General features: G+C 44.4%; 1 protein-coding gene across 1 annotated transcript; it reads left to right on the top strand.

Annotated features, from left to right (window-relative positions):
* Positions 1-9528: 9528 nt before the first annotated feature.
* On the top strand, positions 9529-16919 carry LOC136361629 (C-type lectin domain family 5 member A-like). The gene is made up of 7 exons (XM_066319677.1): positions 9529-9641; positions 11694-11768; positions 12303-12389; positions 13820-13885; positions 14785-14927; positions 15574-15683; positions 16233-16919. Exons 1-7 carry the CDS (start codon positions 9560-9562, stop codon positions 16381-16383), a joined length of 714 nt encoding a protein of 237 aa, XP_066175774.1. The 5' UTR covers positions 9529-9559; the 3' UTR covers positions 16384-16919.

Below are 16919 nucleotides of genomic sequence, written 5' to 3'. Positions count from 1 at the left end.
CCTGGTGGTGTGAGTTGGGGTCTTGGGAGGAAGGCTGACATCTTCTTCAGGTGTCTGCTGGTTGACCTTCACTTCTGAGCAGGTGCAGTGCAGGTTTGGCTATTTTTCAGGTCAGTTTGCTCTTGCCAAAGATTAGGAGCCCGATTTTGCTGGATTCAGGTCATAGCTTTCTGCTTTATCAATTTTTCACAAGTCTTGCTCTACTGAATTTTCACAATATACGTCTTATCTTAATAGTTTTTACCTAGCAACTGAATTCCTACGTGCACTGTTACTGGTTCTTCCTGTGTAACAAGTTATGTTCTATATGCTGTTACAAGTTGTTCTTTTGCAAAAACCATTACACAAACCATATATATTTCTGTTTCCCCTTCACCTGCTTAAGCCTATTATATGCATCTAAAATTCTGAATTTTCATAGCCATATATGTTTCCCATCTCAGATCCATCAGACACAGGTAGCATTGTCATGTCTGTGCCATTTGAAAGGAAATAATAAAAAATTCTCTGTGTAAGAGAACAACCTACAAAATGCTGAGAAGAATCCTCTGACTCATGCTCAGCTTGAGCCACCCTCAGACTTTTCACGATGCAGACTCACAGTGGAAAGAAGCACTGATGATTTGCTTTCTTGAGAAACCCAATCTGTGCATCATGTCTTGTTTCTCTAAGTATTGCCATTTTTTAACCACGTTTGCCAGGAAAATGAGGTGGCTGCTTTCTTGTCCATCTCTGCACACTGGCCTGTCTGTCTGGTCTAAGGTCTCCCTGCCCATGGCAGGAGGGTTGAAATGAGATGAGGTCCCCTCCAATCCAAACCATTCCATGGTTCTATGATTCTGTCTTCCAGTTGTTGGACATTTTTACAGCACACATAAGTGATTTGGGGTGTAAAACTGGGAGGGGTATCACAGTATGGAGCAGTTCTAGGAATGCACATCACTGAGTTGAAGAGAATATGCAGGGACCAGCACTGTTGCAGCAGTGGATGTTTACAGGATGTCTGATAGAGATCTTTAGGGGATCAAGCTGTGAGGACACAAAGGCTTAGTGACCAAGCTGTTAGAACACTTCTGAAACCTCATTACAAAACTGTTGTCTGTAAATAATAACAACCTTTCTGGCAATGAATGCTTTCTGCATAATTGCACTTCACTGCTCCTGGGAGGCTGCATGCGTATAACTGCAATATCTCAAATGCACAGTCACTGCAGAGCCTACATTGGTGGCCTTCAAAAGCAGAGACTCTCCTGATTATTCCTGGTCTACCATGCAAGGATTTACCAGCAGGCATCAATTTCTGAAGGTCTGGGTGTGCCTGTGTCCTCCTATTTGCTATGTGAGACAAGTAAAGCTAATTTGTCAGCCTGGGAACTGCTCATCTTTGACCCTCTTTGTGCTCCCAGTACTCTGAGCTTTCAAGTGACAAGTCTGTCCAAGAAATGGCTGCATAGACACTGTTTATATCTGCTCCAAAATCCCTTTAGCCATCACCTGGGATGCCCCTGCCTTCAACAGTATTTTTGGTGTCCCTTTAAAGCTTGAAAAGGGGAAAGGGGAAAAAGAATCTACAATTCCCCATTCAGTAAATAATCCCTCACATGCTGATGTATCTGTCCCTGCTAACCCACTTTGCAAATTACTTATTATAAAGAGAATCTCCACCTCTATCCTTAGGTTTTTTGGGCATCCAGGTTTTCAGGCTGTGAAGAAGGAAAGGGCTTTTCACAGCTGCCGTGGGACAACTCCTGGAACAGGAGGATTTGTACAACACAGCTATGGATAAACAAGCCCAGAGATCTGAGAAATTACATTAAGCAAAGGTGAAGCCCTTTCACGAGGCAGCTTGTGAAAAAAAATCCCTTATGCAACTCTCTTTCCATCAAGATTGCATGTGTTATTCAACAAGGAGCTTTACATCTCTTCTGCTGCTCCCATATGGTCCATAGGATTTGGAAGAAGCAGCCCTGCAGATGTGTGGCAAAAGGTGAGTCAGTTTGGCACCATCTTCCACAAGGGCTGTAGGTTTTTGAAATAAAGAGAATCTGGGATGGATTCAGATATGGGAAAGAAGACTGTCAAAGAAGAGAGCAACTGAATGTAAGGATATTTTTTAGCCTAGTTACAACAGGTTCAAGTTACCACCCTGTTAAACACCTATTTGGGAATCAGCCCTCAGACATTTTTAAACCAAATTTCTTTTTAAGTTGAATTTTTTTGTTAAAATTTGTCCTAAAAGAACAGAGGTGTTAAATAACCTCCCCAGAATGCAAATATTGTGAAGATTGCAACAATTCAACTGGCTCTATATAACAGGATTCTGCTACTTCCTGCACCGCAACACGGAGTTGCTGAGTTGGGGAGGCGTGGGGTGGAAGCTGGCTGTGAGTCAGGGAGTGTATGCTGCCTACAAAGGATTTCAGCAGTGGAACAATCAGGGCTGTTTTGAGAATACTGGGCATAGCATTTTCCTTCTTCTTCATCCCCTGAGTTTGTTGCACATCATCATAACCCCAGAGAGAAAACTCAGGGAAACTTCACTGCTTTCCTCTCCCGTCTGTCTCTGTCTGTTGCCTGAGGCAGATACTCAGAAGTGCCACTGCATCCTGTGGTTCTGACTCTCCTCTTTCTTTTCACATTTGGCTCCTGTATGAGCATTTAGTTTTTTAAAGGAAGCAGATTTTATCTTCCTCCCTCTTCTCAGGTCATCTATAATTTTAAAGTCTTCCTTGGCATACTTCTCACTGCCAATCTGTGTCATCTTCCTGCTCCTGCACATCTCTCCCACACTCCTCAGCAGTGCCATGCAAACACCACCACATCCTGTTCCACCCAAGAGACCATGCAATTCCAATCCTTGTCACACAGCTACACCACTTTTCCCTGTAATTCCAGGAGAGTTGCACATTCTAGCAGTGTCTCAGTTGCATCCTCCAATATCACACTCTTCTCCATGTGAGGAAGGGATTTTCTGCCTAAAAGTAGAGAACAAGCCATAATGAAAATTTCTCATGTGGGCAGCTCTGCAAAATGCAGATTCCCTTGCCTTTTCCCCTCCCCACTTCATGATTAATTCTGTCTTTGGTTCATCTTCTGGAGGGGCCAAAGTCTCTCAGGTTTGATATCCCCATGCTGTCCTAACCTTCAAATACTCAATTTGCATTACTGTATCCCTCAGCCCTGGTTCTCCCCAAAAACAGAGTCTTGAGCCTCTCTGGAGCAGACAGTGTAAAAAAAGTCAGCATTTGGTTAGAGAACTGAAATAAGAAACCATAAATACACTTGCAGTCTAAAGCAGGACCGTCAACAACATGACCTGGGATTCAAGCAATCTGTATGCAATTTGATGTATTTAAACTCTGTCCCCGAGGATCAGATCAGAGATAACTCTCCTTCTCTGTTGTTCATCTGTTTTTCCAATGCTTGCCCCAGAAAAATAATACAAATGGCTTTTCCACATTTTCCCTGCAAGTTAATAGGAATAAACTACCATGTCCTCCAAAATGCACAGATCTGGCATAAGTTTTGTAGTGGATTATGCAATTGGGCAAATTGGAGATGATGAACAAGGCACTTCCTGGCAGAACTGGTCAGAAGCCTGCTGAGGGTTTTTGGTTTTATGTCATTACACTGAAAGGTCTCAGGCAGCACAAGAGATGATGTTTTTCTCCTTTGAGATGACTTTTGTCCTTTGACTCACTCCCACCAAGGTACAGCACAATGAACAGAAGCATTTTTCTTATTCTGCTCTTCCAGATTGCTTATTACAGGAGCCCTTTCCATGTGCCACAACAGCTTCCTCTGATAAGCTATGGCATTAAGACTTAGATTCTTTCCAACAAATTTGTCCATAACCATCCCACCACAGTGGCACAATCAGGGTTCATTTCAGAATCTGCAATGGCAAGACAAGTTCATCAGAAGAGCCCCTTTTCCTTGGCAAGGAGAGCCAACATTTCACCCACCCTGAGGGGTACTGGGTAGGAGGTAAACACTTGGCTGCCTTGTTTTGGTTCTCTAGTACAAAACAGCTGTTAAAAATGTTTAAAGATGTATATGAGATGGCTTAGTACAGTTTCACTCAGGCAAGGTGCCAGGGCATGTTATGTAAAGTGTTGATCTTTCCTACATTTTAAATTGAGTATGTGGAACAGTTGGGTTCCAGCCCTCCTTCCTGGCAACAGGCCCAGCACTGTGACACTTCCATATAAACTGGGCTTCTCATAACTGCCCAGGTATCAGCAAGACTCAGAGACTGCAGAGATGAGGGTGATGTTCTTCTCAGGAATCAAGAGAATGCTCTTCCTCTTGTTCCTCCCATGCTTTTGTTCTGGCCGGTCTGCATCTCCACTGCTGCATTTCCCCACCTTCCTGGATTCTTCCAGCATGTTCTACCTCTGCTGGGACCACGAGGAACAGGAGCTGATGGGGTTGAGCTGCACATCCACACAACTGGCTGGGTGGCATCTGGATTCAGCCCTCATGGAGAGCTGCCTGGACCTGACATTGTGTCTGGAGGTGCCTTCCGAAATGGCATCATCTGCTTCTCTCTAAGTCGAACAGATTCCCCCTTTTCACATTCAGGCTAAACCACCACAATCTCCCTTTACCAAGGGTCATGCTCCAAGTATGTCAAAAAAAGGTATATTGAAAGGCTAAGAGGATTGAGAATCTTCAGCCTGGAAAGGCTGAGAGAATTGAGACTTTTTCAGCCTGGAAAACAGATGACTTTGGGGGTCACTTAATTGTGGCCTTGCAGTGCCTGAGAGGAGCCCACAGGAAAGATGGAGAGAGACTCTTGGCAAGGGCCTGGAGTGACAGGACAAGGGGGAAAGGCTTCACACTGACAGAGGGGAGGTTTAGGTTGGACATAAGGAAGAAATTGTTCCCTGTGAGGGTGGTGAGGCCCTGACACACTTAAATATGTCAGGCATAGGATAGGACATACTTGGGAATTCTTGTTTTTTTTCCACTGTCAGGCAACCACTAAGGATAGAGGCCTGATGTTAAAGCAGCTGGAGTTTCAAGAGGGAAAAATGCCACCAAGGCTGCTAAATAAAAACCAGGCTATTGGTTTGTTTTGCTTAATTATAAAAGAGAAACAGGCAGCTTAATTTTATCCATACAGAGAGAAAGAGTTTATACCAGGGAAGTGTTTGCCAGTTTGCAGTGGGTTTACTTTGTTCAGCTGTTTTCAGTTCCTCTTTCATATAACAGTAAAATATATTTTGCACAAAATATATCACAACATTTGTCTAAAAATGGGTGAACTTTGGAGGGAGTGAGGTACCCAGCCTTCCTTATGGTCATCAGCTGGTCACAAAATGCTTCTTGTCATAACCACTTTTTAAATCTTCTTTGCACTGTGACCCAGACAGGGACCTTCTGGCTGTGAATCACTGCAGAAAAAAATAGAAGAAAAACCTCTTATTTGTTTAAAAAAATCCAAAGCATTTAACTTCTCCTAAAAGAACATCCTGAAAGGAAAAATTGAAATGCTTGATTCAAAAGTATTAAACATTCCATTATTTTCAGAAAACATATTTAAGGTTAACAATGATGTTTTCCTCCTTGCTAGCAGAAACTGTTTATATTAGAGAATAATTTTGGTCCCACCAAAAGTTAGAGGTTTTTTCAAATCTTTTACATATCAGAAAATATCTCCCAATTGTTTTAGGTCTGGATACAGTAAGCAAGCACATCAAATCCGGAAAAATCCACATTTGCTCAGATTTTGTCAAGCACATCCACTGGACCCAAGGAACAGATAGTTTGAGGGAAAGACATCTTACTTACTGTAAGTGGAATTTAAGTGATGTTTTCAACTTGAGATCTTCCTTCTAAGCCTCCCTCTCTCATACCCTTGGGTTTTGTTTTAATTTTCTTTTTTACTTCAACCAAGAAGTCATTATCTGACAAGGGGTGAAAACCAGCCCAAACAGCTTGCTTTCACAAAGGAGGCTTAGTCTTCCAAGTGTTTACTTCATTCCTCGTTCATAATGCATATTTCATTTTAAATATTTTATCTGTTTCAGAGTGGCTGATTTGCAGACTACTTATATTTGAATTTGGATCTTATAATGAAATCTATACCAAATCTATTTTCTTGATGAGGTACAGAGACCCATTGGATTCAACTGACCCCAGAAGATTCTTCATCTCTGACCTGAGGCTTCACAATGTAAATATTGGACAAGTGCCTGGTATGTTAAAAATCTCCCCTTCTGTCTTTCTTGGTCATGGCCACACTGAGTCTGGGATGCACAGGCCAAAAGATGGACATGACTGGTTTTGGAAACATGGAAATAGAGCTGGCAAGAGTAGGAGTGAAGTGTAAGTGCAAGGGGTTATTTGTTAGGAAAATGCTGTCAGATGTTGCCCATGCCCTTAGCTAGAGTTTAGGAAGCCAAATTCATCAGGTGCTAATGAATTGCAGCAGAATTATTAACACAGACATCTCAGACATTATTAACAGACCTACAGGGCCATTGTCCCACCCATATGGACCCACAATAAAATATCTCTAATTTACTAAAGGTATTTACTGCTCCCCATCATAGTTTTGTTGGAAATACGCAATACCACAGAGAAATAATAAGCATACATTTAAATGCTGAAAAGTGTGGCTAAGTGCTCAGAAACAGAATACAAACTACCCCGTGTGCTATCTCCAGTATTAAGTCACGCAGCACCTCAGTATCACATAAAATGATTTACAAGGGGAGCTGGAGCCCCCTTTTAATTTCCCCCTCCCATGGTACGTGCACCATCCTTGTCAAATGGAGTTCAAATCACCAACTCAGTGGGGTACTGCACCTTCCTTCTTCAAACAGCAGCGGCCCACACAGTCAGCACTCCCTCAAGATGCAGCAGAACCTGCTGATCAGCGTAGGCAATATTCCACAGGAAACAGGGGCACTATTTTTATGGCAAAATTTGTGGGATCGGTGCTGTCATGTGCCTGTCACTCCGGAAAATCAGTAATAAAAAGCAAAAAAGTTGATTGAACTCGATGGATGTTTCCTACACTCAGTCCATGTTACAACTGGCAAGTTAGTAATGCAATTCCCTAGTAGAAAAAAAAAAAAAAAAAAAAAAAAAAGTGAATGAAAAAAAAGTCTTAAGACTTTGTGGAGCTGAAAAATCACAGAATACTTTGGGTTCTCCTAAGAAGCTATGGCTGATCCTGGCCTGGAAGCATCCAGGCCAGCCTGAATGGGGCTGTAAGCAACCTGGGATAGTGGAAGGTATCCCTGCCCATGGCAGGGGTTTGGAACAAGATGATCTTTAAGATTCTTTGCAACCCATTCCATCTTAGAGGAGATGCGGAATGGTTCCCGACTTTGTAGTGATAATAGCCCAGCTTTTAAACTCTAACAAGCTGACATAATTTCTGGTATCATTCCTCTGTTGGATTTCTCCCAAAGCCTGGCCAGGGCTCAAGGGGGAACCAAGGGAGTTGTCTTTGATTATGTACCCCCCTAATTAGGCCAGATGTGGCCTTATCCAGTTCCTGGATCTGGAAAGGTAAACACATGTTTTGCCAATAAACAAGCATATACAACAATAGTTAGGTTATATATTTATATTTTTATATATAGAAAACATTTGGTTTGAAGGTTCATCTAGAGGCAACTTTGGCTCAAGGCGTGATGTTCAGGCATCAGTCAGGGTCTGTTGTTTAAGCCTCAGTACTTCAGCTGCCTGTAGCACAATTTCTGGGCACATCTCCCTGTCAGGTCTGAGGGCCACTGGAAACCTTCATTTGACTGCAGTAGAAACTTCTGAGTCATCAACTACCGCAGAAACCACTTCATTTCCTTTCCCTGTCTCACACAGCTGGCGTTTGCTTGGCTTCTGTGGGCCTCTGATTATGGACATAAGGCGCGGAATACCAGAACACATCCCTGGCCCTTTGAAGAAGCCTCTGTCATTACCACTGGCATCAGAGTGTGTGTCCAGATCTGATGGCCCTGAGAGAATATTTCCACAATAGAAAACTGTCTCTCTGTGGAAGAAATAGGTTCAATCAGAATTAGCATTTATTTTATTAAAAACTGCTCAGCTTTTTCCCATAGTTGGTTCTAAATCAGAAAAGCAATGTCTTACAGTTCTGTAAAGACAGGAATACAGTAAGCATAGAATCATGGAATGGTTTGGGTTGGAAGGGACATTAAGATCATCTCATTCTACCTTCCCTATCATGGGCAGGGACACCTTTCACTACCCAGGTTGCTCAGAGCTCCATCCAACCTGACCTTGGACACTTCCAGGCGTGGGGGCAGCCACAGGTTCTTTGGGGAATATGTGCCAGGGCCTCACCAAAGTCACAGGGAACAATTTCTTCCTAATATCCAACTTAAACTTACTCTCTGTCAGTATGAAGCCATTCTCTCCTGTTGGACACTCCAGGCCCTTGTGAAGAGTTTCTCTCTATCTTTCTTGTAGCTCCCTTCAGGCACCGGAAGGCCACAATGAGGTCACCCCAAAGCCTTGTGTTCTCCAGACTGAAAAAATGTCATTGTCTCAGACTTTCCTCATGACAGATGTCTCAAGACTTTGTTGGCCTCATCTGGACTCTCTCCAACAGTTCCATGTCCTTTCTGTGCTGGGACTCCAGAGAGAAAAGAGGTCACCCCTCAGTCTCCTTTTCTGCAAACTGGACAAACCATGGACTCCTCAGTTGCTCCTCACAGGACATTCCTTCCAACACTTCCTCCAGCTTTGTTCCCATCCTCTGAGCCTCCATTCAAGGACCTTCACATCCTTCTTAAATTCTAGGGCCCTAGGCTGCTTTTGGCTGAGATAGAGTTAATTTCCATCATAGTGACTGGTATGGGCTATATTTTGGATTTGTTCTGGAACAGAGTTGAGAACACAGGGTTGTTTTAATTCTTGCTGAGCAGAGACTAAACAGAGTGAGAGAGTCCTCTGTTTGTCATCCCACCCCACCACTGAGGGGGGCCAGGGGTGAACAAGGAGTTGAGAAGGGACACAGCTGACCCAAACTGCCAGAGGGATATGACAAACCTGGAAAGCCAAGGGATTGTTTTGTCTAGGCTGCACTGTTCCAGTTGTTGCCTTTGCATATTAAGCACCTTTTGCACTTCCCAAAACAGGCTGGACCAATCCCCCTTTCTGAATCCCCATTTGCCCCCAGAACTCCCTTGTAGAGAAGCAGACAATGTCTGTGACCTGCACAGAGCCCACAGTGCTCAGAACACAGCAGGGCAAAGTGGTATGTGCGTGTGCGTGTGTGTGTGTGTGTGTGAAGCTTTGGGAACTCAAGACTCTTCCAATGCCAGAGCCACTTCCCAACACAGGTGACTTCAGAGTGGCCATAGCTTATATTTCTTCATGTTACTGACATAAAACCTTGTGCCATCAAAAGGTGATGTAGAAATAGACTTCTTTTCTTATTAAAAGTTTATGTATGAACGGAAGAGTCAAGAACTTCCTCCTGAAGTTTAGGAAGAGGAGAGACCTCTGAGTCATACCCAGCCCAGAGCACCACTCTCAGATCAGCCGAGAGAAGGAAAAACAAGAAGCAAGAACAAGAATGGAAGAAAATGTCCTTTATGCTGACTTGAACTTGCCTGAATCAACCAGACCCAGAATCTTGATGGTCCCTGATGTCCAAGGTAGGTCCAATGCTGAGCACTGAGCTTTCTTTGCATTCTCCAGTCTCTCTCCCACATATGAAAAGAGCATTCCTTGGAGCACCAAAGTCCCAAAGAGCACAAGGGAAACGTGACGACCAGTGCTGGGAAGATGTGCAGCCGGACTGTCCAGATAGTGTTGGATATATTTGCAAAGGCAAGTTGTTATAAGATCTACTTTTCTCTTGCTGAGGTGCAAGTGTAAGGGAGCATCTCTGGTGTGATATTAAGAGTAGTTTTTATCCATTTTGGAGACCATTCCAGAGCTGAACATCCACTACTCCTGACCTAGGCCTGTTGTCCCCCAGCAGACTGAGATTAATGTAGCAAACTTCTTAGGATGGAATGGCTGCTGTTGCTGGTGTTTGCAGCAGTCTCCTGCACAGCTGTTCCTGCTCCCTCAGCACAGCAGGCATTGCCTGGAGGCTTCCCCTGCTCTGGCTGTACAAAATCCTTGTTTAATGCACAAGTGTGAAATATTTCATGGACAGGTTTAGTCTGATTTAGGATCAAACACTTTGTAAAATTCTCACCTATGATTTATCTTTCCTTAATGCACTAAAAATTTTTACATAAATGTTTTAACTGGTTTTGCAATATCTGCATAAAAGTACATCCTAAAAATTAACAGACTTTGTACAGTCTGTATTTAACAGACTTCATGTCTCTGTATTTAATTTTCTTTTTTCTTTCCTTTCTTTCTCACCCTCCTTTCACTCTGACAGAAATTATTTCTTGCCATCCGGTGCTTGTCTTTTGCACAAAGAGTGAACCCTCTCCATCTCTTTTCAGATGGATGGAGTTATTAACACCACAGGAAATGGGATTTTACAACCCCTTTCAGCAGATGAAATCAGGGCTCAATTCACCATAATAGATGCCACTTGATTACAAGTTCCATTTTCCTTATAATTTAACCCATGTTAAATGTTATTCCATGTTATTCCTATTCAAAATTTTGATAGATTTCTAGTAACATTTTTATGTTTCTCTGTTTGTGCCTTTCGGGGAAACCTCTAAGAACTCTTCTATATGTGTTCACTGAATTTATGCACAAGATTTCTCAGATGTCGTCTCCATCTTCTGAAAAGAGCTCAAAACCCCGGCTTCTGTCCTAGCTCTGTACAGTGACAGAACCCAGGGAGCTCAGTGTTGTATATCACGATGACTTTGAGATTTATAATATTGCATGATCCTATTTTTTACCTTCTACCCACTTTTTATCTCCCTCTGATCTTTCTTTCCTCTCCGTATGTTTTCTTCCCCACTGGTTTGTATTTATTATATACAGATGATAGAATAGATTTCACTATTCTCCATGTTATCTTGTTAATTTTGATATGATCTCAAACACCTCCAAATTTAGCACAATCTGCAGTTTTCAGGCTTTGATATTTTAGTCTTTCTCACCATTCCCGTCTGGATGAACAACCTTAGGCCACCCTTGGCATTTTCCTCCTCTTTTGTCAAGATTGACAATGCGAGTGTGTGCCCCTGTCCCCTCTGATATTGTCTGTCTTGAAGAGAAACTAGACCTGTTCCTGCCTATAGCAAGTACTCCAAGATTAAAAATATCACCATGGACCATGGAATCAGAATATCCTGAGCTGGAAGGGATCCACAAGGATCATCCAGTCCACTCCTGGCCCTGCTCAGGACACCCCAACAATCCCACCCTGTGCATCTGTAAGAGCATTATCCAAATGCTGCTTGAGCTCTGGCAGCCTCGGGGCTGTGACCTTCCCCTGGGGATCCTGTTCAGTGCCCCAGCACCCTCTGGGGGAAGAACCTTTCCCTGCTATCCAACCTGACCCTGTCCTGACACAGCTCCAGCCATTCTCGCGGGTCCTGACCCTGGTCACCACAGAACAGAGATCAGTGCCTATAATGGAGAAAAAATATAATTTGTGCATAGTTAACCACAGTTACATCAACCAGTTGCTGTCCTGTGTTCAGCATTTCTCACAATTTCAGTAATTTTTGTTTCATTTAAGTTGATTCTCAGCTCTCTCTGTGCTCTGTTCTTGTTCCCAGGCTCAGGTTGTACCTACGCAGAAGTGAGAGCGAAATCCCAAGACACAAATGCTGCAGCAAACTGCAAATCATCTGGTGAGTTTTAACTGACTGATAAAGTGATGGGAATTTAAACAAAAAGAGGAGAGGGGCTGATCCTAATGCCCAGAACATGCAGTGACACAAAACCATGAGGAGGCTCTCCACACTCAGAGCAAGGGCAGCTGAGGTGTTGCATTCTGTGCCCCTAAACACGTGTTGGCTTTCCTGGCAAAGGAACAGAAGGACATGATGGCCAGACACCCCCGAGCCCAGGCTCCTGTCCCCAGCAGTAGTGAAAAGTGAACAAAGGAGATGAGGAAGCAGAGGGCGGGCACTGATTGCTAGCATTCTCCTGCTTTTCACCTCTCCTCAAACCCACGGCAGGTTGGGATCTGTTCAGTTTCCCTGAGCACAGGTGACTAGAGCTAGTGGGGAAGCACAAGGACATTCAACCTGGCTCCAGCCTGGAGATCTGGAACGCCCCAGATTCCCAGTGTGAGCCTGAAAAGGGCACCTTGGAATGCAGAGGAAAAGTGCTTCTGTCCAGCTGTTGTCCTAATCTTTATTTTTTTTTCTGTCCCTCTGTAGGTAAAAGCTGTTGTTCCAGAAAACGTGTTTCTATATTGGTGGTGATCATCCTTGTACTGGTCCTGGCTGTATATTTAATAATCACATGTAAGTTCTTTTGTTGTCTTGTTGTCTTGTCATAACAGCAATTAATTTGTGTCTCTCTCCCACTGACTGATGTCCAAGCCATGACATATAAAGCCAGTAGGGACAGGAGTTTGGTCTGAAGGCAAAGGATAACAGTTTTTAGCCAACCATGGCTTGTAAGAGGAAATCTGTAAAAGAGTCGAGTGGTTTGAAAGTCTAAAATTCCAACAGATGAAAAAGCCAATGTCCAAATGAAAAACTGACAACATTCAAATGACAAAGACTTTATTATACAAATGTTTTGAATAAACAAGTTGAGATTTGATAATGCCTACCAGTAATATCATTGCTAACTGTGAGAATCCCACAAGGTGATGAGGTTGTATCATGAAACTAAGATGTCCATAACACCAAAAACCTTAAAATAATTGGGAATTAAAGTTCATTTGAAGGAGGCAACTAGATCACATCTTAAAGGAGTTTGCTTAAGATCATAACATATTTTGAGCGACATAAAGAGAGAAATAATATTTTGTAGGGGAAAACATCTTACTTCCATTAGAAGAAGAATTAATAGATCCATTTGGTATTTCCTTTAAATGTTTTCAATTAACCATTTTTAAATTTCAGATTGTTTTCCTTGTTTATTTCCATCCTTTGATAGCTGAGAAAGCTTGAGAAGCTTCCACAACCAATCACTCCCAAGTCCCAGGGTTTGCCACTAGCTCAGAGATGCACACAGGGAAGACATCGCAAAGCCTTTGATCCTTGCAACTTAAAAAATAGAGCTGAGGGAGGCAACTCATTCTTCTTTTTCAATGCAAAGAGTTCAGGTTTGATATCTGACAGTGCCCTGACATTTATAAAATGTCAAACAGCAAAGGGTGGGGCAAATTAAAAACAAATAATAAAGCAGTACAAAATAAAAAAGTGTAATTTGCATTTAATACAGCTTTAACATGGAAAGAGGAGTCCTTAGACTTAGATCCAGGACTGGCTTTAGTTATAGTTCCTTTGTGGGGCTCAGTACTGGCTCAGAACAGCTACAGACCTGAAGAAATACTCCTAAGAAACTTGAGATCTAGCTCAAACTTGAGAAATGAAATTAAGGTAGATTTTAAGTTCAAGGGCACACAGGTTTCACTTGTGCTCCAAATAAAAACTGTTGCATTTTGATTTTATTTTAATTTTGTATGAGTTTTCCAGAGGGTCTTGTTATGCCAAATACACTGTTATTAAGATATAACTTGTTTAAACGAACCAAAGTGTTGCCTTTTACTCAGTGGAATGTGACATGACCATTTAATGATTTTTATAGTAAAATCATGAGCAAAGAGAGGGAGAGTTTGCATTCTGTGTTGGGTGAGGAGGGGTCAGAGAGGTCCAGCAGAGCTCTGACAGTGCATGTAGTGGTCATTCCTTGCAAGCAGAAGTTGTGTTCTTGTTTCTAGATGGTCCAACTGCAGGCAGCCAAAACGGCTCAACAACATTGTCCCTCATCCCCGAGGAGGCACTAGGTAGGCAATCCTCTGTCATTCCAAAGGGAGTTGCCAGAAGCCTATTGGATTAACTCTTAAGGGGGACAGAAAAGGGGCTGTATCGGGATTTTGTTCAGAAGGAAAACAAACAACCCCTCTGCCATGTCAGGAATACAAACCTTACCCCGGGACACTCCCAGGATGAGGTCTGGAGCCCATGGAGGGTTTGCATTTGCACCTCCTTTGGAACCACTGCTGGCTCAGCTCTGCATTCCTGTTCCACAGGGAAGAACTGATGCCTCTCTGCTGCCAGAGCAGAGCAGTCTGAGGCTGAAGGGACAGGAGGAACAATCCCTCTGGTACCTTAGCCCTGCAGGGAGCACGATGGGCAATGTGCCTGTGCTGCTTTCCCAAGGCCCCTCCACTGCCAGCCTTTGACCTCAGTGCAATTCCATGCCACTCTTCAGGAGCTGCTGGGTCCCCAACCAAAGTGTCACCTGCAGGCCCTGTCTCCCTGAATCCCATCCCTCTTTCCAGCTCTCCCTCTCTGCTCCTCCCACTGCCCTGCCTGGCAATGCACACAATTGTTGATGCTTTCAGTAGCACCTCTGCTGCCCAATTCTGCATCAGGCAAACCAGACTTTGGGAATCTGAGAGCTGCTTTTGTGCCCCGAGCATTTCTCTGTACACCCTGAGCGAAGATGGGAAAGGGTGGATCATGTTTGCTGTGCTGCTCCCTTTATGGCTCCAGCCTGGTGATTCTGAGCTGGTATCAGCTCCAGAGCCAGTGGAGAATCCCTAGTGCTCTGGTGACAATTCTCAGCAGGAGCATACAGGGATTTCTGTGGCTGGAATTGCCTCTCTGACCTCTCTTTTGTCATGGCATCCTTTGGTTGGTGTGAACATGGATTTTCCACATCTCTTCTTCCCTTCTGCAGGCTGCCCCCCGCCATGGAAAAAACATGGGAGAAAATGCTACTTCTTTTCTCCAGAGATAGAAGAGAAAGACTGGAATGCCTTCCGTGAAGAATGCGCTGCCATGGGCTCAGACCTGGTGGTCATTGACAGCAGGAAAGAGCTGGTGAGACCCAACTCCCTGGGGCAGCTGCTCAGGGGACTGGAGCTGCCTGGCCAAGGGCTGAGCAGTGACACTTGTGCCTGCTCCTGTCACAATGTATGTCCCTGGGCTCTGGGACCTTCTGCCAGCCATGGACACCCCACTCCTGGCAGTGGGAGCAAAGCCCTGCACAGGGAGGGGTGTCCTGGGGCTTGGAAGCTTCTGTGCCCTGAAGCTCTCAAGGCCTGATCCCATGGGAAGGAGCAAACTCCCTGCCCAACTGGCTGAGGTTTTACAGGGAATTAGTACACAGGCCAAGGAGGTTGAACAGACACTTCTTTGTGAGAGCCATTGTTTGGCAAAGCCTGAAGAGGCTTTGTCACCTCCATCAGAAGGGAAAAGCATCCCCAGGTATCAAGTCACACCTGTTAAATTACAAATTATACCTATAATGGCTCCACAGGTATATTATTACATTTGTTATATTCATAAGGGGCCTCTAAAATGGAGAAAATAATCCTCTGGAGCTCTGGGCAGAAGTGCTGTGGCTGGATGCACACTCCAGTCTCTGTTTAGAACTCTTTAGAAGTCTGTTTAGAACTGAGCCTTCCGTGCTTCTGGTAAAGAAAATGTCATTTTCATGTATTCCCATTGTTGGCTTCCTTTCCAGAGTTACCTTCTCTCACAATCAAAATATAAGTACTACTTACTTGGTCTCACATACTTTCAAAAGGAGCGGGAGTGGAAGTGGATCAACAACATGAAACATGACCCAGACATGTGAGCTCATTCCAGCAAGTCCCTGCCATGCAATATCTGGGAACAGGAAAGTCCCAAAGCCAGAGCAAAGAGCAGAGAGCCCAAGGGAGAACAGGGACTGTGGTTTGGGGGAACCTGATTCCTTGAGGTCCAGCTGCTTCAGCACATGTCTGTGCCTGTGCCGAGGAAAGGGAGCCTTTCAGGGAACACAGGCCTGTCCCATCAGGATGGCAAGACAGGACACAGCTGTAGTTCTGCTGGGGAAGGGAGAATCTGACTGGATGCAGTTCCCTGGGGAAAGGAGGTAGACAGAAGGCCGGGACAAGAGAAAGGGTAATGTCAGCACCATTGGCTGGAAGGGACCAAAGCAGGAGAAGGTCTAGATGGGAAAGCATTGCCTAGAAACTTTTGTGGAGATGTGGGGAAAAAAAAGTGAGGAGTGGGAGGGAGATTCCAGCAAGGCAGTTCCTGGTCCTAGTGGCAGTAACACAGCTTAGCAGCCAGGTGCCACTCTGCCTTTCACTGCATGCCAGGAATGTAATCAGATTTGACTTTATTTCCCCTGATCAGGTTCAGTATAACCAGACCTTATAGTGACTATGACTGCATGGTCATTGGATTTGATGAAGTAGCAACTGCACCTTGTTTTGGATCCTCAACAACACATAATATGTGTGAAAAAGATGCAACAATGTCAGAAAGGCATCAGAAGGAGAGCTAAAAACAAGCAGGAATGTCACCTCAGCTTCCTGTAGGAAATGTGGATGGGATGTATCTCATTTCTCTTCAGCTGCCCAATCTCTGCTCCCAAGGACTCCTGCAGCTTCTCTCCAGACTCGTGGCTGAGCTCAGCCTACCCCTGATTGTGTCTGAGCCTGGATGGATCCTCCCTGCAAGAGCTGGCACTGGCACACAGGAGGAGTCTGGGACTGTCTTATGCCAGAGGTGGCACTTCCAGGCAGGCACTGTCCCAAGCTGGAGCCAGGGGTGACCCCAAGCAGATCCTGACTCTGCAAGTCACATCCATCCACAACCCTTTGTTCCCAGCCCCGCCCAGGCATGAGGAGACCCTTCCCCACCTGGCCACAGCCTGGCCTTGCCTGCAGCCACAGGAGAAAGGCAGCACAGATTTCTGGTTGGGATCTGCTAGGGAAGGGCAACCCCACTCCTTGCCAGAATGGACAGGACAAAGTCAGGTGTGGATGTAGATAAACCTTCCCCTGTCCCAGACTTCCAAGAGCACACGGGATCCCTGAG

The sequence above is a fragment of the Sylvia atricapilla genome, chromosome 5, assembly GCF_009819655.1.
Source record: "Sylvia atricapilla isolate bSylAtr1 chromosome 5, bSylAtr1.pri, whole genome shotgun sequence".
NCBI lineage: Eukaryota > Metazoa > Chordata > Aves > Passeriformes > Sylviidae > Sylvia > Sylvia atricapilla.
The sequence above is the reverse complement of the archived record's forward strand: the minus strand, read 5'-3'. Positions and strand labels throughout refer to the sequence as shown.

Bases quoted from the DNA above. Each gene is read 5' to 3' on its own strand.
- LOC136361629 (XM_066319677.1), top strand. From the start codon at position 9,560: ATGGAAGAAAATGTCCTTTATGCTGACTTGAACTTGCCTGAATCAACC. The intron at 9,642-11,693 runs GTAGGTCCAATG...TCTTGTTCCCAG, and splicing joins GATGGTCCCTGATGTCCAAG to GCTCAGGTTGTACCTACGCA. The intron at 12,390-13,819 runs GTAAGTTCTTTT...TCTTGTTTCTAG, and splicing joins TGTATATTTAATAATCACAT to ATGGTCCAACTGCAGGCAGC.